At 42.3% G+C, this 24,630-nt stretch overlaps 1 protein-coding gene across 1 annotated transcript in view; it reads right to left on the bottom strand.

Moving 5' to 3' along the window:
* Positions 1-3,777: 3,777 nt before the first annotated feature.
* rgl2 (ral guanine nucleotide dissociation stimulator-like 2) overlaps positions 3,778-24,630 on the bottom strand; it is a 48,230-nt gene continuing 27,377 nt past the window's right edge. Inside the window, exons 4-20 of the mRNA XM_079569335.1 lie at positions 23,871-23,954; positions 22,947-23,110; positions 21,838-21,894; positions 21,540-21,721; positions 20,564-20,670; positions 20,158-20,373; positions 18,699-18,802; positions 17,373-17,457; positions 15,553-15,612; positions 14,483-14,569; positions 14,378-14,410; positions 10,607-10,728; positions 10,453-10,539; positions 6,929-7,022; positions 6,575-6,799; positions 5,930-6,044; positions 3,778-4,079 (exon numbers count right to left, since the gene is read on the bottom strand). Of these exons, the coding sequence (XP_079425461.1) occupies positions 3,898-4,079; positions 5,930-6,044; positions 6,575-6,799; positions 6,929-7,022; positions 10,453-10,539; positions 10,607-10,728; positions 14,378-14,410; positions 14,483-14,569; positions 15,553-15,612; positions 17,373-17,457; positions 18,699-18,802; positions 20,158-20,373; positions 20,564-20,670; positions 21,540-21,721; positions 21,838-21,894; positions 22,947-23,110; positions 23,871-23,954 (2,004 nt within the window). The 3' untranslated portion in view covers positions 3,778-3,897. The remainder of the gene's footprint in view (positions 4,080-5,929; positions 6,045-6,574; positions 6,800-6,928; positions 7,023-10,452; positions 10,540-10,606; positions 10,729-14,377; positions 14,411-14,482; positions 14,570-15,552; positions 15,613-17,372; positions 17,458-18,698; positions 18,803-20,157; positions 20,374-20,563; positions 20,671-21,539; positions 21,722-21,837; positions 21,895-22,946; positions 23,111-23,870; positions 23,955-24,630) is intronic.

The following is a 24,630-nucleotide window of genomic DNA, read 5'->3' as shown; positions in this document are numbered from 1 at the left end:
ACCAAAAAATGACAAAAAAATGACAAAAATGTGACAAAAATGTGACAAAAATGTGATAAAAAATGTGATAAAAAATGTGATAAAAAAATTACAAAAAATTGACAAAAAATTACAAAAATGTGACAAAAATGTGATAAAAAATGTGACAAAAAATGACAAAAATGTGATAAAAAATGTACGAAAAAATGACAAAAATGTGACAAAAATTGGACAAAAATGTGACAAAAAATGTCAAAAATGTGATTAAAAAATGACAAAAAATGACAAAAAAAATGACAAAAAATTGACAAAATGTGACAAAAATGTGCCAAAAGTTGATGAAAAAATGAAAAAAATGTGACAAAAAATGACCAAAAAATGCCTGACTGTGGGGGGTGCACTATCACTGCTATCTGTGTTATTGTTGCTTTTTTTAAATTTATGTTTATTTGAATAGGGACAAGTATGTCACATAATCTCATGTTACAAACTACAACATTTTAGCCAAAGCTAATTCTCAATGTCTTGTATTTTCTGGCACATTTTTTGTTGTGTTTTCATCCTCGTTTCCGTCACTATTTAGATACTTTTTTCAAGCAGCTTTCAGATTTGGGTAAAGCCACACTGGAGAACATGTGGGGGGGAATCAGCACAGGACTCGGGGCAGTTGTGTAAAATAAAAGGACATTTATTTCTGCAAAAATAAGAGCTTCTTTCTGTAGTGCATAAATAATCCGGAGACTCCACTGAAGTCCTCGCTCTGACCCGCCCACTCAGGCGGCCTCGGCCAATCACAGGCTTTCACAGGCACCGAGCCGTCCAGTCAGAGCTCACCGGACTCCGGCGTGACGAGGGTGGGACGCAGAGTCTGTGAAGCATCCAGATCTGTGACCTTTAACCTGGTCCAGACGACTGCTTCGAGAGCCGGAGGAGTTCATTTCGACATTCAGACAAATGGTGGAGGTAGATGTTCGGGCGACTGAAGAGCCTCAGGATCTTTGGGGACGGGATGATGATGATGATGATGATGATGATGAAGCGATATTTTAGCAAACCAGAAATATATCAAAATGTGCTGAAAACATTTACATTTAAAGATGCACCGATACCACTTTATCTAAAACCGATACGAGTACTTTGATTTAACCTCTTAACTCCCGCCTGAACCGAGAGTTTTCCTCACGTCATCAGATTTTTTTCCATCATTTTTTTGGGGGGGTATTCAACTCATTTTAGTAACTTTTTTTGTCATTTTTTGTCACATTTTTGTCATTTTTTCATCAATTTTTTTCATCACATTTTTGTCTTTTTTTTGGGTCATTTTTTGTCAAATATTTATCATATTTTTGTCATTTTTTTGTCATATTTTTGTCAATTTTTTTACCAAATTTTTGTCCTTTTTTTCCGTCAATTTTTTGTCACATTTTTGTCATTTTTTTGTTATTTTTTTAATCAAATTTATGTCATTTTTTTGGTCACATTTTGTCAAATTTTTATCACATTTTCATCAATTTTTCGTCACTTTTTTGTCACATTTATATTGTTTTCGTCTCAGTTTTTTTGCTATTTCCTCACCTTTTTTCCAGAAGCTTTTGGATTAGGGTAAAGCCAAACTGGAGAAAATGTGCTCGGTTCAGGTGGGAGTTAAGGGGTTAATCACTTGCCGATACCGATACGAGTACAAGGCATTTACTTCAACAAACTTTCTGAAGTGAATAGAGGGTTTATAGACTGACTTGGTTTGTAATTAGTTAATTTACTCATTTACATTTCCTTGAGTAAAGTCGCGACACTTTTAATTGAAGTTATATCAGAATTGACGCAATTTTTTATTTTTCATTCAATATAATTTATAATTTGTCTCTGTCCATCACAGACAGAAAAGCTCGTGTCCTAAAGCTCCTCAATGCCTGAGCTTTATTCATTTATGTGTTTTTATTTAACAATAGTATTGAGATGTTACTTTTTACTGCAGATAAATGGTCTCTTTTCTCCTTTACTTCAGCTCCGTGTGGATTTTCTCCTGTGTTTATAGAAACGTATCCAGTAGCTTCAGCATTTTGGCTCAATATAAACATGCTGTATCTCTTTATATTGGATTTTCAGAGGACTTTTTAGTCGATAGGTTAGTTTTTCAGATAAATAAGCCTCTGGGCATAAAACGGTGCCAGAATCGCCAAAACTGTTAGCTGCGAGTTAGCAACGTTAGCATCATTAGCCTGTATGTTGTAAACACTGCAGACATTTAGCTCTGGTTAAATCCAGCTCAGACTCTGGTTTAGGGAGCGTCGTCTGTAATAAAGTCAGCTCTATGTGGATTATTGTCTTTACACTAAAGAATTCTCCAGTTTGTTGTTATTTTCTCTCATTTTTAGGAGCGCCGGACACATGTCAGGGGGTATCGGGACCTCATGAATGAGCACGAGTATGAGTACAAGCCTGTGGTATCGGTGCATCCATATTTACATCGCTTCGTCACTCATATAGTCATTGGCCTGAACAGACAAAAGGCCATTTCCAATAATAGGCGGCGTTCACGATTTAGAATGTGATGATGTCATAATGTCAGGTGGAGGGCGGGGCCAATACAACTCTATGGGAGAAATGCAGTTTTTGTAAGAAATCTCCAAAACAAAAACAGACAAATATTCTTCCTCTTCAGTATTTGATCTGATCGGATTCACAAACCTGTGATATTATTTTATCTGAAAGTCTTTTCTATTGAACAACATCACGCTCATATTGTCACACATTGTCACCACTTTTTGACATTTTTCGGAGAAAATAATTGGACATTAGTTCACATGTGCCGAGAGAGCAGACAATGAACTGTGTGACAGTTTGTGTTTCATGTAATGACTGAGATATGAGCCAAAGAACAAAGACACAAAAATATGCATTTTGTCAGTTACCACCGTTACCATAGTTACCGTCAGCTGCTCCACCTCAATGTTAAACTATGGCTCTTTAGATTGTTGTGATGTCACGTGAACGCCACCTATTCCCCCCCCCATTTCTTTCTCCCATATTTCTCCCCAATCATTTGCCTTCACACTTTTTTTCCTCATTTGTTCCCATTTTTTTCCTCTCCAAACCCCCCCATATTTTGCCCCATTTTTTCTGTATTTTCCCCCCCCCAATTTCGCCCATAATTTCAGATTTTCTTAATTCTTTCCTGTTTTCTCACCCCTCCCCTTATTTTGCCATTTCTCCCAATTTTTTTCTTCCATTTTTACCCAGTCTTCCCCCATTTTTTTCTCTCAATTTGTCCCTTTTTTTAATTTCATTAGTACAATTTTCCCTCATTTCTTGACAACATCTTCCAAACAGCTGTTTCAGTGGTTCTCAACCTGGGGGTTGGGAGACAAATTTGGGGGTTCGCCAGATCATTCAGATAAAATATACATATTTTCATTAGCAAATAATCTAATATTTTATTGTAGCATTTGTTTTTTGCTATTTTACCAGACGGCCATTATTTGTCAGCAGTTTGATGATTTTTCATTTTAGCCGTTTGTTTTTTTTCTTTGTTTTTTAAGAATTATTTAGGCTAATTTCTCACGGCGTGACCCGGCGTGACGGCGGAATAATCAAAGGAAAAAGCGACAATAAAACACACAAACCAAAACAGCACAAACAGCACAAGTCACAAGAGTCACGTTTCTCTGAAGGTCTCCTCGTCTTCACGGCCGCCTGTGTCGCCCATTCTCTCCCATTTGTCTGAGAGAAATAAACTTCCTGCTTCATTTCAGCTTTTTAAAAACACTTTCTGAGTTCTAAAAAAGGACCGAGGCCCAGGTTTGAAACAGAAAAAGCCTGAACAAAGCAGAATATCGGACGTTTCCTTCGCCAAAGTCTCTTCCCTCGGTTGAAAGTGCAGTAGGAGAGGCCCCTCACTAGCGCCCCCCTGTGCCCGGGTCAGAACAGCGTCCGCACCAGGCGTCGCCCCTTGGCTTTGATCCGGGGGAAGGTGGCGCTGGTCTCCGTGCTGATTGGCTGAGAGCCCAGAGGCTTGGTCCCGCCCTTTTTCCTCAACAGGAAGTCCACGCTGGAGGAGGTCATGGCGTAGAAGACGTTTCCTGACGCCGGGATCAGCAGCTCTGAGAGGACGAGAGGAAGAGGAGGGGCTTAAGTCTGGTTAATCCAATCAGCTGGAGCTCCTGGAGAACCTTAGAGGAGGGGCTAAAGTCTGGTTAATCCAATCAGCTGGAGAACCTTAGAGGAGGGGCTAAAGTCTGGTTAATCCAATCAGCTGGAGCTCCTGGATAACCTTAGAGGAGGGGCTAAAGTCTGGTTAATCCAATCAGCTGGAGCTCCTGGAGAACCTTAGAGGAGGGGCTAAAGTCCGGTTAATCCAATCAGCTGGAGCTCCTGGAGAACCTTAGAGGAGGGGCTAAAGTCTGGTTAATCCAATCAACTGGAGCTCCTGGAGAACCTTAGAGGAGGGGCTAAAGTCTGGTTAATCCAATCAGCTGGAGAACCTTAGAGGAGGGGCTAAAGTCTGGTTGATCCAATGAGCTGGAGCTCCTGGAGAACCTTAGAGGAGGGGCTAAAGTCTGGTTAATCCAATCATTTTAAGCGCCTGGTGAACCTTAGAGGAGGGGCTAAAGTCTGGTTAATCCAATCAGCTGGAGCTCCTGGAGAACCTTAGAGGAGGGGCTTAAGTCTGGTTAATCCAATCAGCTGGAGCTCCTGGAGAACCTTAGAGGAGGGGCTAAAGTCTGGTTAATCCAATCATTTTAAGCGCCTGGTGAACCTTAGAGGAGGGGCTAAAGTCTGGTTAATCCAATCAGCTGGAGAACCTTAGAGGAGGGGCTAAAGTCTGGTTAATCCAATCATTTTAAGCGCCTGGTGAACCTTAGAGGAGGGGCTAAAGTCCGGTTAATCCAATCAGCTGGAGCTCCTGGAGAACCTTAGAGGAGGGGCTTAAGTCTGGTTAATCCAATCAGCTGGAGCTCCTGGAGAACCTTAGAGGAGGGGCTAAAGTCTGGTTGATCCAATCAGCTGGAGCTCACAATATATTTAATCATAATTTCAATAATGTTCATTTTTATCAAAAAGTCCTGATATATTATAACATGGGGACTGTATAAAGAAGGGGGGTCGGGGTGGAAACTATTCTTTTATTGCTGCTCACTGCCCCACAGAAACAATTACTTTAGACTTAAAGGGACTAGATGCAAGTTGGCCATGTTATACTCACTACTGCCACCTCAGGTCCTACGTGTAACTGCAGCTTTAGAGGCAGTTGTGGTGAACAGGTCTGAGCTCATTCTACACATTAGGACATGGCTGAAACATGTAGGAGGAGGAAAATACTTAGTTTCAACATTTTTAAACTCTATATTGTCCCTTTAATGGTTTACTCTTCACCATTTATATTTAGTGGTTCAGTGGTTAGCACATGTGCTTCACAGCTAGAAGGTCCCAGGTTCTATTCCCACCTGGACTCTCTGTGTGGAGTATCATGTTCTCCCTGTGTCTGCGTAGGTTTACTCCGGGTACTCCGGTTTCCCCCACCACTAAAACATGTACAATAGGTTCTCCTCTGACACCAGGACTGCCCTGAAAAACATTCTTAATCTCAGTGGGACTTTCCTGCTTAAATGGTCTCAACTTATAAAGCGCTTTTCCACCCACATTAGGCATTAAGGATCCACTCACCCATTCATACTCTCATTCATACACCAATGTACGCAGACACTGGGGGCAATGTGGGTGAAGTGTCTTGCCCAAGGACACAACGACAGTGTGCACTTTCAGGAGGTGGGATTCGAACCCCCGACCTTCCGATCATGAGACGACCCGCTCTACCATCTGCGCCACTGTCGCCCACTGTTGTTCTTATGCAACCATGAAGCACAGAGCCGCACTCTGATTGGCCGAGAGCCACCCGGGGGCGTGTCCCCTGCTCTCCAGTATCTCTTAAACGTGTGTGTTGTGGACGTACCTTTCCCGTCCGGCAGCAGCTGCAGCAGCTCGTATCCAGGCGCCTCAGTCGGGTCCTGGTTGTGTTTGTCTAAGGCACTGCTGATCACGGCCGGAGTCTTATCGTTACTGGTCACCTGCAGGACACCACACTGGTCACACACAACAAGTCACACACTGGTCACACACACTGGTCACACACACTGGTCACACATAACTGTACAGAATATGTCTTTACATTCAGGTTCTGACGCTGGTGGAAAGTGACTTAGTTCTTTCTGCTCAAATAAATTATACAAAATGTTTCTGGTTCTGTTTCTATGACTCATAATTTACTATATAAACAGAATTGTTCTCTATAAGTTCACTTTACAAACACTTTTAAGTCCTTTTAAGTCGATTCATATGGAGGACCGTGGCTGCCAAAACAATAAATATATACATAAATAAATAAATAAATTTAAAAAAGATACAATTTGCAAAGAAATGCATGCAATTATGAGAATAAGTGCATTTATTTCTGTATTTATTTATTTATATATTTATTTCTGTATATATTTATTGTTTTGGCAGCCACGGTCCTCCATAGCTTCATCCCTCACTAAAGAGCTGCTCTCGGCCCCGCCCCCCCTCCAGCCCCGCCCCCCCTCCAGAAGCACAGAAGTACCAGGATGCTGCGGTACAGGTTCCCGTCCTGCAGCTCCATGCGGATGCGGATGATGCGCATGTCGGCCCCCGAGCCCTGGGGGCCCCCGGGGGGGTTGTTCCCGCACGAGGCCGAGCGGCGGTGAGACTTGGCCGGAGAGGACGGGGTCAGCACGGCCGGGCCGGGGTCCGAGCAGGGCGGGGAGGAGTCCACGTCCAGGCAGGACACTGACGGGGAGCGCATGTGCTGCGGGACAGACGGGACAGACGGGACAGACGGGATCAGGTTTATCACTCAGGATCAGATCCACCACCACCACCACCACCACGCCCCCCCACAAACCCTCCTGCACGCTTCATCACTCAGGGGTCTTACCTTGGTGAGTTTGGTGAGCAGGTTGTTGACCGGGGAGGTGAAGTCGAACATGCTGTCGGAGTCGGCGGTCAGGCTGGAGCGGGAGCTGCTCAGGCTGAGGAAACACGTCATGGACACGTTTAAGCCACATGGATCCATCACTTTACTCAGATCAAATGCTGACTTTAGCTCTGCTGCTCGTGCTGTATTAGCCTACGGGTTTAATCGTGATCTTTCCAATTACTACGGTTTGTATCGGGCTGTTTATCCTCCAAACTCCATCTGCTCACGCTCACGCTGAAACGAGTGGAAACCACAAATAAAAAGCTGCTCCCGGCTCTGAAGAGTCATCGAAGCGACGCTGCTGAGCCGACCGTCAGAGCGGACGTGTGGCCAGTGTTGGAGGAAACGTATTATAAACAGTGACTTTAAAACGGTAATATGTTCTATATTAGAGAGTGTGAGGCGTTTGTACAACATTTTACTCTTTCAAAAATTAAGCTACTTTGAGTTTCTTTTGGCAAAACATAAACTGAAATTAGTCATAATGTCACAAAAGCTCAGTGATTCTGTGTAAGTCATTAGTAATTTTGCAACAATGATTACAAAAGTACAACAACTGTACATAATATACAAAATTTACAACTTTTTCATTAACTGAGGAATATTACATATTACACAAAATGATATTATATTCGTCATTGCAATTGAAGTAACTCGAGGTACAAGTGCATTTAAATGATTTGTATTGAAACGAAAAACTCCAAATAAAATGCACCAGATCCTGCTGGACACCAGTGTTCATTCTGACGACATATTTTTATTTAGTTTCAAGATGAAAATGTTTTTCAATTTTAATCAAGATTTACTTAAAAAAAAAAAAAAAAAACGTCAATTTTAGTCTTGTTTTAGTCGACTAAATTTAAAGGGGGGTATTATGCAAAATGGACTTTTTCAAGTTTTCCATCATGTTATTCTGTCATTCCCTCATTAAAAACATGCCTGAAGTGTTGCCTTGGCACATTCACGTATTTCTGAGTAATCTGTAAAAACTCTGATGGCGGCCATTTTAGGGATAGGTTTGCCTGAGTCCTCCTAGGAACGCCCCCACCTCCTGGAGACGCCTCCGAGCTTTCGTCACCAGCCGAGTAACCAACCACTGCTCCTCAGCAGAACCCCCTCCCCACTGATGCCACAGACAGCGTGTGGAGGGGGCGTGTCTAAAGGCTCAGAGGTTCTTAAAGAGACAGAGGCCTATTTCAAGACATTCACTACAGCCATTTTGAGAGAGACATTTTATACAAGGCAGTTATTCTAATTTACTGCATTTACAGACCAACAGAAGGTTCCGTCATCATTGTAGTGTGATATAGACTGGTGCTGTGGGACTGACAAAAGCAGAATACCCCCACTTTAAAACAAATTTAGTGGACTTTGCATTTATAGTATTCATTATAATCATGTTTAATCCTCTGCTTCACGGAGCTGCTCCTTTGACAGAGGATTTACATGTTACAGACGGTCAGTGGAAGTTTGGAAGGTTTTATCTCTCCTAAAATATTTAGTCTTATTTCAGTCGACTAAAATATCTGGACATTTTAGTCACAGTTTTAGTCTCATGAGAAACTTTTAATTTAGTTTAAATCACAAAAATATCACTTTGACTAAATTAAGACTAAACATTTTAGTCGGCGAGATTAACGCTGTCAGTGAATGAGATCTGCAAAACACGAGAACGAGGCAAAGGGAAGGAGCAGCAAATCTGTGACTGCACTTTTGTTCAGTGGTTTTATTACTATTTTCAGTTTATGTTTTGCCAAAAGTAACTCAATGCAACTCAGCAACATTTGTGAAACAGTAATAATGTAACACAAACATATTACAATTGTAGCTACTAATATAGAAAATATTTAAATTTTAAAGTAACTTTCCCAACACTGAGCCTTATGGTGACACCAGACATTTATTAAATGTATTTAATGATATTCTTCATATAAAGTCACTATAGCTGCTGTAAATAAAGTGCTGCTGAACAGAGTCGGTGCTTTTATTCTTGCCGTGTTGGACCAGAACCAGAACTCCCCGTGTGTTTGTGAAGCTTTGATACTAACACTGGAGTGGATTAGATCTAACTCTCCTCCACAGTCTGGTTTTACATCCTTAATAAATCACAATATTTATGATAAAGAACTCACTTCTGGAAAAAAGCTGTGAAAATAGCAACAAAACTGAGACGAAAACAATGATGGAAATGTGACAAAAAAGTGACGAAAAATTGATGAAAAAGTGGCAAAAATGTCACAAGAAATTTAAAAAAAAAAATGACAAAAATGTGACAAAAAAATGATAAAAAATTGATAAAAAATGGGGAAAAAATGACAAAAATGTGATAAAAATTTGACAAAGCATTTACAAAAATTGGACAGAAAATTACAAAAAAATTGCAAAAATTTGACAAAACTGTGATAAAAAAACTGACGAAAAAATGACAAAAATTAGACAAAAAAAAATTACGAAAATGTGATACAAATGTGACAAAAAATGTGACAAAAAATGTGACAAAAAATGTGACAAAAAATGACAAAAAAATGTGACAAAAAAGTTACAAAAATGAGTTGAATACCCAACAAAAAAGTGACGAAAAATTGATAAAAAAAGTGGCAAAAAAATGACAAAAATGTGACCAAAAAATGATAAAAATTTGATAAAAAATTGATGAAAAAATTATAAAAATGTGACAAAAAATGGAAAAAAATGAAAAAAAATGTGATAAAAATTTGTCAAAGCATTTACAAAAATTGGACAGAAAATTACAAAAAAATTGCAAAAATGTGACAAAACTGTGATAAAAAAATGACGAAAAAATGACAAAAATGAGACAAATTTTTTTTTACAAAAATGTGATAAAAATTTGACAAAAAATGACAAAAAAATGATTTTTAAAAATGTGACAAAAAAGTTACAAAAATGATTTGAATACCCGACAAAAAAGTGACGAAAATTGATAAAAAAGTGGCAAAAAATGACAAAAATGTGACAAAAAAATTATAAAAAATTGATAAAAAATTGATGAAAAAATTACAAAAATGTGACAAAAAATGACAAAAAAATTGCAAAAATGTGACAAAACTGTGATAAAAAAACAGACGAAAAAATGACAAAAATGTGATAAAAATTTGACAAAAAAATTGACAAAAAATTGACAAAAAAAATGATTTTAAAAAAATGTGACAAAAATGATTAAAAAAAATGTGACAAAAAAGTTACAAAAATGAGTTGAATACCCGACAAAAAAATTATGGAAAAAAAATCTGATGACATGAGGAAAAAGATCCTCTCGGTTCAGGCGGGAGTTAAGAGGTTAAACTGAATTGAACTTCTCACAGAGTCGGTGCTTTTATTGTTGCCGTGTTGGGCCAGAACCAGAACTCCCCGTGTGTTTGTGAAGCTTTGATACTAACACTGGAGTGGATTAGATCTAACTCTCCTCCACAGTCTGGTTTTACATCCTTAATAAATCACAATATTCATGATAAAGAACTCACTCCGAACACTGTGTGATGATGACGGTGGGCGTGGCTCCGCGAGAGCTGGGTTCACTCGGCGCTTCGATCTCATTGGAGAGTCTGTAACTGCAGCCACACTGGTCACACACGTGTATTCACTGAAACGTACAGATGACGTGTGTGGGATAGAAACCTGTCTGCCTCCGAGAGCGCGGGGACGCTGTGGTACCAGCGCTGGAACACCTGGTCCTTCACGAAAAAGCAGTTCTTACAGGACGACTGGAGGAGCCGGATCTGAGCCAGGACCTCGAACTCCTGCCCAGAGAGAGAGCGAGGTCAGAACGAGATCGAGGTCAGAACGAGACCGAGGTCAGAGAGAAACCGAGGTCAGAGAGAGACCGAGGTCAGAACGAGAGCGAGGTCAGAACGAGAGCGAGGTCAGAGAGAAACCGAGGTCAGAGAGAGACCGAGGTCAGAACGAGAGCGAGGTCAGAACGAGAGCGAGGTCAGAGAGAGAGCGAGGTCAGAACGAGAGCGAGGTCAGAACGAGACCGAGGTCAGAACGAGAGCGAGGTCAGAACGAGACCGAGGTCAGAACGAGAGCGAGGTCAGAACGAGACCGAGGTCAGAGAGAGACCGAGGTCAGAACGAGACCGAGGTCAGAACGAGACCGAGGTCAGAACGAGAGCGAGGTCAGAACGAGACCGAGGTCAGAACGAGAGCGAGGTCAGAACGAGACCGAGGTCAGAGAGAGACCGAGGTCAGAACGAGACCGAGGTCAGAACGAGACCGAGGTCAGAACGAGAGCGAGGTCAGAACGAGACCGAGGTCAGAACGAGAGCGAGGTCAGAACGAGAGCGAGGTCAGAGAGAAACCGAGGTCAGAGAGAGACCGAGGTCAGAACGAGACCGAGGTCAGAACGAGAGCGAGGTCAGAACGAGACCGAGGTCAGAACGAGAGCGAGGTCAGAGAGAGAGCGAGGTCAGAACGAGAGCGAGGTCAGAACGAGAGCGAGGTCAGAACGAGAGCGAGGTCAGAACGAGAGCGAGGTCAGAGAGAAACCGAGGTCAGAGAGAGACCGAGGTCAGAACGAGAGCGAGGTCAGAACGAGAGCGAGGTCAGAGAGAGAGCGAGGTCAGAACGAGAGCGAGGTCAGAACGAGACCGAGGTCAGAACGAGAGCGAGGTCAGAACGAGACCGAGGTCAGAACGAGAGCGAGGTCAGAACGAGACCGAGGTCAGAGAGAGACCGAGGTCAGAACGAGACCGAGGTCAGAACGAGACCGAGGTCAGAACGAGAGCGAGGTCAGAACGAGACCGAGGTCAGAACGAGAGCGAGGTCAGAACGAGACCGAGGTCAGAGAGAGACCGAGGTCAGAACGAGACCGAGGTCAGAACGAGACCGAGGTCAGAACGAGAGCGAGGTCAGAACGAGACCGAGGTCAGAACGAGAGCGAGGTCAGAACGAGAGCGAGGTCAGAGAGAAACCGAGGTCAGAGAGAGACCGAGGTCAGAACGAGACCGAGGTCAGAACGAGAGCGAGGTCAGAACGAGACCGAGGTCAGAACGAGAGCGAGGTCAGAGAGAGAGCGAGGTCAGAACGAGAGCGAGGTCAGAACGAGAGCGAGGTCAGAACGAGAGCGAGGTCAGAACGAGAGCGAGGTCAGAACGAGAGCGAGGTCAGAACGAGAGCGAGGTCAGAACGAGACCGAGGTCAGAACGAGAGCGAGGTCAGAACGAGACCGAGGTCAGAACGAGAGCGAGGTCAGAACGAGACCGAGGTCAGAACGAGAGCGAGGTCAGAACGAGACCGAGGTCAGAACGAGAGCGAGGTCAGAACGAGACCGAGGTCAGAGAGAGACCGAGGTCAGAACGAGAGCGAGGTCAGAACGAGACCGAGGTCAGAACGAGAGCGAGGTCAGAACGAGAGCGAGGTCAGAACGAGAGCGAGGTCAGAACGAGACCGAGGTCAGAGAGAGAGCGAGGTCAGAACGAGACCGAGGTCAGAGAGAGACCGAGGTCAGAACGAGAGCGAGGTCAGAACGAGACCGAGGTCAGAGAGAAACCGAGGTCAGAACGAGACCGAGGTCAGAACGAGAGCGAGGTCAGAACGAGAGCGAGGTCAGAACGAGAGCGAGGTCAGAACGAGAGCGAGGTCAGAGAGAGAGCGAGGTCAGAACGAGACCGAGGTCAGAACGAGACCGAGGTCAGAACGAGAGCGAGGTCAGAACGAGAGCGAGGTCAGAACGAGAGCGAGGTCAGAACGAGAGCGAGGTCAGAGAGAAACCGAGGTCAGAACGAGACCGAGGTCAGAACGAGACCGAGGTCAGAACGAGAGCGAGGTCAGAACGAGAGCGAGGTCAGAGAGAGAGCGAGGTCAGAACGAGAGCGAGGTCAGAACGAGAGCGAGGTCAGAACGAGAGCGAGGTCAGAACAAGAGCGAGGTCAGAACGAGAGCGAGGTCAGAACGAGAGCGAGGTCAGAACGAGACCGAGGTCAGAACGAGAGCGAGGTCAGAACGAGACCGAGGTCAGAACGAGAGCGAGGTCAGAACGAGACCGAGGTCAGAGAGAGACCGAGGTCAGAACGAGACCGAGGTCAGAACGAGACCGAGGTCAGAACGAGACCGAGGTCAGAACGAGAGCGAGGTCAGAACGAGACCGAGGTCAGAACGAGAGCGAGGTCAGAACGAGACCGAGGTCAGAACGAGACCGAGGTCAGAGAGAGAGCGAGGTCAGAACGAGACCGAGGTCAGAGAGAGACCGAGGTCAGAGAGAGACCGAGGTCAGAGAGAAACCGAGGTCAGAACGAGACCGAGGTCAGAACGAGACCGAGGTCAGAACGAGACCGAGGTCAGAACGAGACCTCCCAGAACACTGTGTTTACCGTAAATGCTCTAATATATATTATTTACTCCAGGGCATCTGGGACCAGGCCTTTATTGGAACCAGGCCACAATTAGAGACAGGCCTTTATTTCTATTTGAGCAAAACGGACGACCAGGAAAACGAAGAAAAACAACATTTGTGTCCATTTGCACCTAAAATATTAGGTTCATTTATTAATTAACATTTCAAACCCTCTCCCAGCGGCTGGAACATTGACGCCTTTTATTTTGTCGGGACAACAGGAAGTGTTTCGTTGCTGTTAGCGGAACATTGGCGCAGTAATCGTCACTTTACTGCGGAGATGCCAAACTACTCCTGGTATTACTACGCCTTACAATATAGTCCCCCCTTTTATCCGCTTAGAAAATCCACATTGTTTAACTTTGTGCAATTATACTTTGTAGTGTAACACTTCACGTAACCATATTTAAATAGGGAAAACGTGGAAGAGCTTGGTAGTTTCTATCTTGACCTGTTTTGGAGCTATAGAGGAGAGAGGGAGAGGCTAAATGCTAACGCCGTCTGCGCTGTGTTTACGTGACTGAAGGCATGGGGGAAGATCAGACAGGTCCTAAAGAACTCGTCAAAGCTCAGGTAAGAACATATCTCAGTATGGAAAAACGGTGGCCTGTTCCTTTAAGAGAATAATGACTTGTTCCTTTGGTGATAAGATGTTTTATCTGATCTGAGACCAGACCAAATCTACTCAAACTTTAGATTGAATCTCTTAATTCAAGTAGGTTTCTGTCATTTCTTCCTTAAAATGATTATTATTTTTCCAGTGCACTTTCTACAAATGCCAGAGTTGTGCATAATATGACCTAATTGGGTGTATTAACAGTATTTCTCACATTTAACCCTAAAAATGTTAAAGTACTTTCTGATTTGTGTCATAATGTTTCTCAAAATCATCTTGAGGGCCAGAGGTTCTGTGCTGGAGGGCCGGATTAGGCACGTGGGCCTGACGTTGCCCACCCCTGCTTTACAGTAACATCCGATCACAAAGGCCCCGATTTGGTTCCCCTCCGAGCGCTCAGTGGGGACATCGTGCAGTCTCAAAATGAAAGTCAAACTCACCCGTCTCCTCTTGTCGAAGTTCACGTATCCATTCTGTGATGGAGACACAGCGTTAGGTCGGACGTGACGAGTGTGGGGGAGGGGTGTGAGCGGGAGCGGACTCACCTCCAGCCGGTCCTTCACCGCCGTGTCCAGCATCGTGAGGTCGGTCAGGAAGAGCCCCAGGTACGGCACCGTTCCCTGGGCAGAGGACTGGACAACACGGCCCCGGTCAGTCACACAGTCACACAATTACTGAAGGACTGCGCTCGTTAAAGCTGATTAACCCCTTAACTCCCACCTGAACCGAGCACTTTAACTCCAGTATGGCTTTACCCCAGGAAAAAGACGGTGAAAATAGCAACAAAACAGACGAAAACAATGATGGAAATGTGACAAAAAAGTGACGAAAAATTTATGAATAAGTGGCAAAAATGTCACAAGAAATTGGCAAAAAAATAACAAAAAAATAACAAAAAAATGACGAAAAATGTGACAAAAAATGACCAAAAAATTGACAAAAAAATTGACGAAAAAATGACAAAAATGTGACAAAAAATGAAAACAGGCAAAAATTTGACAAAAATGTGACAATTTTTTTTTTAAATTGTATTTAAAAAATTGATGAAAAAATGAAATAAAAATGAAAAAAAAAGGTGACCAAAATGACCAAAATATAACAAAAAATGGACAATAAAAAATGACAAAAATGTGACAAAAAAGATACAAAATTTATTAAAAAATTGATGAAAAAATGACAAAAATTTGACAAAAAATGACATTTTTTGTTACAAAAACTACAAAAAAGTGACAAAAATGACAAAAATGTTAAAAAAAAATTACGAAAAAATGAAAAAAAAAAAATAATGAAAAAAAATATATTTTAAAAATGTGACAAAAATGTGATAAAAAATTGACGAAAAAATGACAAAAAAGTTACAAAAGTGAGTTGAATACCCAACAAAAAAATGAGGAAAAAGATCCTCTCGGTTCAGGCGGGAGTTAAGAGGTTAAACTGAACTGAACTCACATTTGTAGGTGTAACTTCTGACAGCTTTTATTCTGTCTGTTTATATTGTCGTTAAATCAAGAATCTGATCTAGTTTTTTTATTGTGAGAGCGAAACATTCATGGTCCTTCAGCTCATCTAATGTTTGCCTCTAAATTACAGAGTCAGTCGTCGGTGCTTCACTTACTTTGGAAGTAAACTTGTTGTTCAGTCTGTTGTCGAGGTTTGCAAACTTGGATGTGCCTTCCTGCAAAATAAAAGAGGTTTTTACACGGCCTGTTTCCCAAAGCCCAGATGCCCAGAGTTTCAGGGCCTGGAGACTCGAGGGGGAGACTCGAGGGGGAGACTCGAGGGGGAGGCTCGAGGGGGAGGCTCGAGGGGGAGACTCGAGGGGGAGACTCGAGGGGGGGACTCGAGGGGGAGGCTCGAGGGGGAGACTCGAGGGGGGGACTCGAGGGGGGGACTCGAGGGGGAGGCTCGAGGGGGAGACTCGAGGGGGAGACTCGAGGGGGAGACTCGAGGGGGAGACTCGAGGGGGGGACTCGAGGGGGAGGCTCGAGGGGGAGACTCGAGGGGGGGACTCGAGGGGGGGACTCGAGGGGGAGGCTCGAGGGGGAGACTCGAGGGGGAGACTCGAGGGGGAGACTCGAGGGGGGGACTCGAGGGGGAGGCTCGAGGGGGAGACTCGAGGGGGGGACTCGAGGGGGGGACTCGAGGGGGAGGCTCGAGGGGGAGACTCGAGGGGGAGACTCGAGGGGGAGACTCGAGGGGGGGACTCGAGGGGGGGACTCGAGGGGGAGGCTCGAGGGGGAGACTCGAGGGGGAGACTCGAGGGGGAGACTCGAGGGGGGGACTCGAGGGGGGGACTCGAGGGGGAGACTCGAGGGGGAGACTCGAGGGGGAGACTCGAGGGGGAGACTCGAGTGGTCACAGAGATGGGAAAACGAACAGTGGCATGGAGACTTTAAATCTGTCTCTTTTCACATTTCAATCCAGTTCACCTTAACCTCTAAACTCCCGCCTGAACCGAGAGCTTTTTCTCCAGTTCAGCTTTACCCAAATCCTGTAGGCCAGTGTAACGCCTCATTTGAAAGCTAAGACCTACAAAACTCATCACGTCATCAGATTTTGTTTCCATCATGTTTTGGGGGGGGGGGGGGGTTTCAACTAATTTTTGTAACTTTAAAAAAAAAAAATGTTTGTCAAATAGTACATTTTTTGCCACTTTTTGTCACATGTTCATCATTTTTTTGTCAATTTTTTGTGAATTTTTCATCATTTTTTGTCACTTTCTGTCATTTTTTGTCAATTTTTTTGTCAATTTTTTGTCACATTTTTGCCTCTTTTTCATCATTTTTTCGTCAATTTTTTGTAATTTTTTTAGCATTTTTTGTCATTTTCTGACACTTTTTTTGTCATTTTTTGTCAATTTTTTTGTCAGTTTTTTGTCAGTTTCTGACACTTTTTTTTGTCATTTTTTGTCATTTTTTTGTCATTTTTTTGTCAATTTTTTGTCAGTTTTTTGTCAATTTTTTTGGTCATTTTTTGTGACTTTTTGCCTCTTTTTCATCATTTTTTCGTCCATTTTTTGTAAATTTTTTATCATTTTTTTTTCACTTTCTGACACTTTTTTTTGTCAATTTTTGACACTTTTTTATCAAATAGTACATTTTTTGTCACTTTTTGTCACATTTTTTGTCACATTTTTGCCACTTTCATAATTTTTTTGTCCATTTCTTGTCAGTTTTCTGTCAGTTTTTTGTCTAAGTTTTCTCACTTTTTTGTCACATCTTCATCATTGTTTTCGTCTCAGTTCTGTCACTATTTTCACACCTTTTTTCCAGGAGCTTTTGGATTGGGGTAAAGCCAAACTAGAGAAAATGGGCTCGGTTCAGGTGGGAGTTAAGGGGTTAAAGAGACTCTTCACCCTGACTCCACACTCCTCACTCTAAGCCCACACTCCTCACTCTAACCCCACACTCCTCACTCTAAGCCCACACTCCTCACCTCCTTGAGAAGCTCTCGGCTCTGGGAGTAGTTGTCCTTGTCGGAGAAGATCTCTGCCAGCTCCTCGTACTTCCTCACAGACTCTCTGTCCCCAACAGCACAAACACAAACACAAACACAAACACAAACACAAACACAAACACAAACACAAACACAAACACACACACAAACGTCATTTCAACAAAACCACAGACACAGAGACCTGGTATTCATGGTGCGTTCCAGGTAACCGGTAAATCAAACTGGTAATTACAACCTGTAAACTCTGAAACCTGAAGATGCTACGAGTTCGTATACGAGATGAAGACAGTAACGGCGCCCCCCAGTGGAGGAGCAGCTCATGATAAAACAGTAACAAAACCACTGCGATATGTGATATGTCGTATGTTTTTAATTATATCTGGTTTGGAGAAACTTTCATAACACGTTAGCATCGCATGAGCTAGCTGTTGTAGCATTAGCCGTTTTGCTACATACGAGTTTAATCACCTGGAACCATTAGAGTCTTTCTGTTGATGTTTTCTGTTCTGCTTTTATCTAAAGCACTTTGGTCTGCCAAGTGATAACCTCTAAACTCCCGCCTGAACCGAGAGGATCTTTTTCCTCACATCATCAGATTTTTTCCCCATAAGTTTTTTGTTGGGTATTCAACTCATTTTTGTAACTTTATTTGTCATTTTTTTGTCACATTTTTGTCATTTTTTTGTCATTTTTTTGTCCATTTTTTTTCAAATTTGGGTCCTTTTTTTGTTATATTTTGTCAAATTTTGTCCATTTCTCGTGACATTTTTGTGACATTTTTGACACTTTTTCATCCATTTCTGATGGATGAAAAAGTGGCAAAAATGTCACAAAAATGTCACAAGAAATTGACAAAAAATGACAAAAAATATGACAAAAATGTGATAAAAATTTGACAAAAAAATTACCAAAATGTAACAAAAAACGACAAAAATGTGATGAAAAATTGACGAAAAATTAGAAAAAAAAATAGACAAATGTGACAAAAAATGTCAAAAAAATGACAAAAAATGTGACCAAAATGTGATAAAAAATGTGACAAAAAATGACCCAAAAAATGACAAATAAAGTTACTAAAATGAGTTGAATACCCAACAGTCTGATGACGTGAGGAAAAAGATCCTCTCGGTTCAGGCAGGAGTTAAGAGGTTAAAAGATGCTGTTGCTCTAAGGCCATTTTGTCACTAAAGTGATATTTTTCTGGCTAAAAGGAACTGCAGGCTGTAGATGTGCATAATGATTCTGTGTCATTAATACACTGTGACTGTCTGAGGAGGGGGGGAAGTGTCTTGCCCAAAGGCACACCTGTCAGTGTGCTGCCAGCTCCTCCTCAGTCTGTGGATGGGGTTGCTCTGCAGCGCCGACACGATGGCGTACAGCGAGGAGAAGTTCTTCCTCGCGCGGCACTCCTGTCACACACACGGGGAGTTAAAGAGTCATAACACACACACACACTGGTACTGCTGTCTTAGTGAGGACACTCATAGATGTAATGTATTACCCTGACCAGGGACGTGCACAGATAGAGCCCAGGTGGTGCTCAAGCACCTGCCCCTTTGCCGTGTGCCCTTATAAGTGCCCTTCTCAAGACCTGTTTTTTTTCTCCCCAATATTAATTATTATTTCTTTTATTGTTGCTAGATATTTGCCCTACTGAGCCAACTGCCCTACTGTGCTGAAAATACAGTTTTAATGTTCAGCAACTTCATATCACGCTTCATTCCTCCTCCGCCTCTCGAGCCGGGGCGGCGCTGACGCTCCTGATCCCAGAAGGGCAGCTGTGCTGTCCCCGTGTTTCCCCTGTTTGAGACGATGGTGCAGCCCATCTCTGTGAGACGCGGGAGTAAAGTAAACTGAGTAAATTCAATAACTTTATGAACGAGCCGGAGCGACATGACTGGATTATTAAGGGGAAAGGAAACGAAAGGGCCGTCAGTGCGAGGACGTCAGCGCTGCGCGTGTCGAGACCGTCAGGACAAAGTCACCGGTAACAAGTCAGTAACTTTAGCAGTTCTGTTTTGTCGCGCTATAAAATGTTCTGAAAATGAGCTGTAGGGCCTGGGCTGAGCGTAGACCAGGTCCAGAGCAGTGTGAGCTGAGCTGACAGAGGAGAGAGGAGGAGAGAGAAGGGTGAGGAGGAGAGAGAAGGTGAGGAGGTGCCTGGGTTCTGGGCACTGTTGTCTGTGGGAGGAGCACAGGATTATTGTTATTTAAGGTATTTTTTGACATGGACAAAGCAATGATATTGACAAGTCAGATGTTTTAAGTGTAGGCTATAGTACCTTTGCATCATTCATTTGTATTTGTGCTAGACTTAAGTGCAGAGCCTTGTGATAGTCTTACATCGTCCTCTAAAGAACATCTAGTTTATCTTTAGGTCCACATAATTGGACATTTTATATTGCCGTCTTAATCAATGGTCTTTTAGTGTCACTAGTTACAGAAAAATCACCTTTTTTTTTCGGCGGTTGTGCCCTTTTGTCTTGGTTGAGCACCTGCCCCTCAAAATGTCTGTGCACGCCACTGACCCTGACCCTAAGGTTAAGGCCTAACCTTAAAGCTAACCCTGATCTAAACCCAATAAAACCACATCTTGACCCGCAAACAGTCCTTCAAATAAGTGAGGACCACCCAAAATGTCCCCTCTTTACAAAAGTCCTCACTCTGTTGGTTAAAAACTCAAACTGGTCCTCACAGTGTCGTAATTACAAGCACACACACACACACACACACACACACCTCACACACACACACACACACACACCTCCGCCACGCTGATCCACTTCTCCAGCAGGCGCGCCCTCTGGTGGCTGCGCAGGCGCGTGTTCCACAGGCAGGAGGCCAGCACGGTGGTGGCCAGTCTGTTGAACTGTCGGACCGTGGCCCGGACTGACCAGCACTGGCCCTCGCGGCCCTTCTTATCCCGCTGGGACCACAGCGAGCCCAGGCAGTGGTAGGGCACCAGGCGCACAAACAGCTTCTGCCAGAGACACAGAGTCAGAAAACTGATTCTTCAGAGGAGGAGGAGGAGGAGAGGAGAGGAGGAGGAGGAGAGAGTTCAATAAAGCACTGATAGTTTTGAAGTTGCTGACAAAGCCTGTCCAAAACCATCCGTGTAAGAGGAAGCAGAGCTGCTGAGGGTTAGCATTAGCCGTTAGCATCAGACTCACGGTCTCGATGCGCGTCAGCTGCTCGGCGACGACCGCGGTGGGGAAGGCGAGGATCAGGGTGGGCTCAAACTTGTCGTCGTCCGGCGACGGGCTCTGGGCCGAGTCGTCTGTGGAGCACGGACATGTTTGACCGCTGGGATCAGAGGTTTGGACAAGGAGGTCTTTAACCTCTTAACTCCCGCCTGAACCGAGAGCATCCTTTTCCTCACGTCATCACATTTTTTTTCCATCATTTTTTTGTTGGGTATTCAACTCATTTTTGTAACTTTTTTTTGTCATTTTTTTGGTAATTTTTTGTCATTTTATGTCAATTTTTTCACATTTTTTGTCACATTTTTATCACATTTTTGTAATTTTTTTGTCACATTTTTGTTATTTTTTTTGTCACATTTTTATGACATTTTAGGTCATTTTTTGGTGAAATTTTTGTAACTTTTTTGTCATTTTTTGTCACAGTTTTGTGATTTTTTTGTAATTTTTTAATCATTTTTTGTCACATTTTTATAATTTTTTTGTCATTTTTTTGTCATTTTTTGTCATTTTAAGTCAATTTTTTCACATTTTTTGGTCACATTTTTATAACTTTTTTGTCATTTTTTGTCACATTTTTGTGATTTTTTTGTAATTTTTTAATCATTTTTTGTCACATTTTTGTAATTTTTTTCAATTTTTTTTGTCAATTTTTTTTGTAATTTTTTTGTCATTTTTTTGTCTATTTTTGTCACATTTTTGTCATTTTTTGTGATTTTTTTGTCTCATTTTATCACATTTTTGTCATTGTTTTTCGTCACTTTTTTGTCACATTTCCATCATTGTTTTCGTCTCAGTTTTGTTGCTATTTTCACACCTTTTCTCCAGAAGCTTTTGGATTGGGGTAAAGCCAAACTGGAGAAAACGTGCTCGGTTCAGGTGGGAGTTAAGGGGTGAATAATCTGCCCTTGTCCTGAAGCCTCCCTCTCCGCAGTGGGACTCGTACCTGGGCGTGTGGGGGGCAGCAGGCTCCTCTCGCTCAGGTCCTCCGCCACCCGCAGGAGTCGGGCCCTCAGCTCCGGGCCCGGCAGCAGAGGGGCCAGGCGCAGCAGGCGGGACGGCTCCTGCAGACCGGAGAAGTCCTCGGGATACTCGGTCAGCCAGGTGGTGAAGACGCTGCTCACTGCCCTGACGGCGCCGGACAGAAATAAAATCCGAAAATTGGTTGTGGGAATGTGGGAAAAAAGCCCCTTGAGGTTCGGTTTCCGCTGTGGTTAAAACTGAAAAGGTTAATGGTAACTCACCTGTTGAAGGCCTGTCTGATGGGGCTGTTCTCACCACTGCCTGGGGGGTCCTCCAGCCTGCACACAGCTCACCGTCACACAGAGAAGCAACAACAACTTCCTGTGCCCAAAGTGTCTGGATGTAAATGCTGGACCCGTTAAACAATTCACCTCCATTAACCTCTTACCACCCGCCTGAACCGAATGCATTCTGTCCTCTTTAGCTGTTATATAGGCCTGTGGAACACCTCATTTGAAAGCTAAGACCCACAAAACTGATCTTTTTCCTCACGTTGTTGCTGTGTTGTGTAAACTTTTTCAAGTTTTTTTTTCTTTCTTTTTTTTCAATTTTTGTCACATTTTTGTTGAATTTTTGTTGAATTTTTGTTGAATTTTTGTTGAATTTTTGTTGAATTTTTGTCATTTTTTGTTGAATTTTTGTTGAATTTTTGTTGAATTTTTGTCACATTTTTGTCACATTTTTGTTGAATTTTTGTCATATTTTTGTTGAATTTTTGTCACATTTTTGTTGATTTTTTGTCATTTTTTGTTGAATTTTTGTCACATTTTTGTTGAATTTTTGTCATATTTTTGTTGAATTTTTGTCATTTTTTGTTGAATTTTTGTCACATTTTTGTTGAATTTTTGTCGCATTTTTGTTGAATTTTTGTCACATTTTTGTTGAATTTTTGTCACATTTTTGTTGATTTTTTGTCATTTTTTGTTGAATTTTTGTCACATTTTTGTTGAATTTTTGTTGAATTTTTGTCATATTTTTGTTGAATTTTTGTCATATTTTTGTTGAATTTTTGTCATATTTTTGTTGAATTTTTGTCATATTTTTGTTGAATTTTTGTCACATTTTTGTTGAATTTTTGTCATATTTTTGTTGAATTTTTGTCATATTTTTGTTGAATTTTTGTTGATTTTTTGTTGATTTTTTGTCATTTTTTGTTGAGTTTACATCCTTGTTTTCTTCTCATTTTTTGTGGCTTTTTTGGTGCTTTTTTCCCAAGAAGCTTTTTGATCAAGAAGCTGGGAAGAAAATGGGATCCGTTCAGGTGGGAGTTAAGAGGTTAAACACCTCCCTCCCCTTCTCAGTGATATGTGTGTGGTCAGTGAGGTGGTACCGGTCCGTGAGGATGTCCAGGACTCTCTGGGTGGAGATGAAGGAGCGGTAGGTGCAGAGGAAGATGGCGATGAAGGACGAGTCTCCGGTGACGAAGCAGTGGAGCAGGTGGAGCACCAGCTTCTCATCGGTCCCGGCCTTTACCACCTGAGACCTGGCTCTGGTCTGCACAAAGACAAAAGACAAAAAAGTGACCAAAAAATGACAAAAAATGTGACAAAAAATGTGACAAAAAATGACAAAAAAGTGACGAAAAAATGACAAAAAATGACAAAAAATAACCAAAAAAATGCTGCAAAAAATTGTTAAAAAAAAGACAAAAAAAATGACAAAAAAGTGACAAAAAATGACAAAAAATGGATGAAAAAAAGACAAAAAAAGACAAAAAATGACCCAAAAAAATGCGGCAAAAAATGGATAAAAAATGACCCAAAAAATTACTAAAAATGTGAAAAAAACAACAAAAAATGACAAAAAAATAACAAAAAATGACAAAAAATTGATAAAAAACAACAAAAAATGACAAAAAATAACAAAAAATGACAAAAAAATTATAAAAAAACGACAAAAAATGACTAAAAAAATGACTAAAAAATTGATTAAAAAAAGGACAAAAAAGTAACAAAATGAGTTGAAACCCCCCGCCCAAAAAAAGATGGAAAAAAATCTGACGACGTGAGGAAAAAGATGCATTTACATGAGTTTTGTAGATCTTAGCTTTCAAATGAGGTGTTACACTGGCCTACAGGATTTGGGTAAAGCTGAACTGGAGAAAATGCTCTCGGTTCAGGCGGGAGTTAAGAGGTTAAACCACAGACTCACAGACGCTTCACTGGGAACTCGAAACAATCAAAACTGAAACTCACGGGTTTTAATAAAAATCACCGAACAATCACAACTCTCCAAATGAAAAACAGGGTCTTACCCGGGGGCTGTAGGGGGCGCTCTGCTGCGTCTTCTCCACCACCGAGTAGATGATTCCATCGTCCTCCTCCTCCACCACCGTCGACTGGCAATGAGACAACAGCACAGTTAAACCTGATGCCCTGCAGGCTCCGCACAGTGAAGAACAAAACCAACATGACGAACAAACCCAGAGACAAAGGGCAGCCCTGTCTGAACCAAACAGCTGAAGTTATAATACTTTTATCAGTCTTCAAACAGTGAAATAACTCTGCAGTCCAGTATATACGGATATTTAAAGAGTGGATGATTTTTGTAGGTATTTGGTAATATAATCAAACTGCACACTTTACAACGTGAAAAGACCTGGAATCACAAAAGAACATGGACACTTAATAGTGAAGTGACGTTCATGACTGAGCGGTTTGAACCAGATCTCAATCAATTTTGATTTCAGTCAGTTTTACCCAGAATTCCCCTGAACAAACACAAGACTCAGCCCAACGGCGGAGCCACAAGTGAACGCCTCTAAAGCTAAAGGAAATGAAAATGATTTGTCAGAGTTCCCGCCTGCTGCATTATAAAATCCTTCGGGACAGTAATAAAGTTGAACCTTGAACCTGTTTTTATTGGATTTGATTCACAAACACGCTTTAATATATATTTATATTAAAGCAACCTAAAAGTCCAGTGATCTTTGTTGAATATTTTGATATAACTGATCATTGATCTGTAACATCATGACAAGATAATAATATTAAATGGAGAAAAGAGAGAAAGAC

Source organism: Gobius niger, assembly GCF_951799975.1.
Source record: "Gobius niger genome assembly, chromosome: 13".
NCBI lineage: Eukaryota > Metazoa > Chordata > Actinopteri > Gobiiformes > Gobiidae > Gobius > Gobius niger.
Note: the sequence above shows the minus strand (reverse complement) of the source record. Positions and strands in the feature narration are given on the sequence as shown.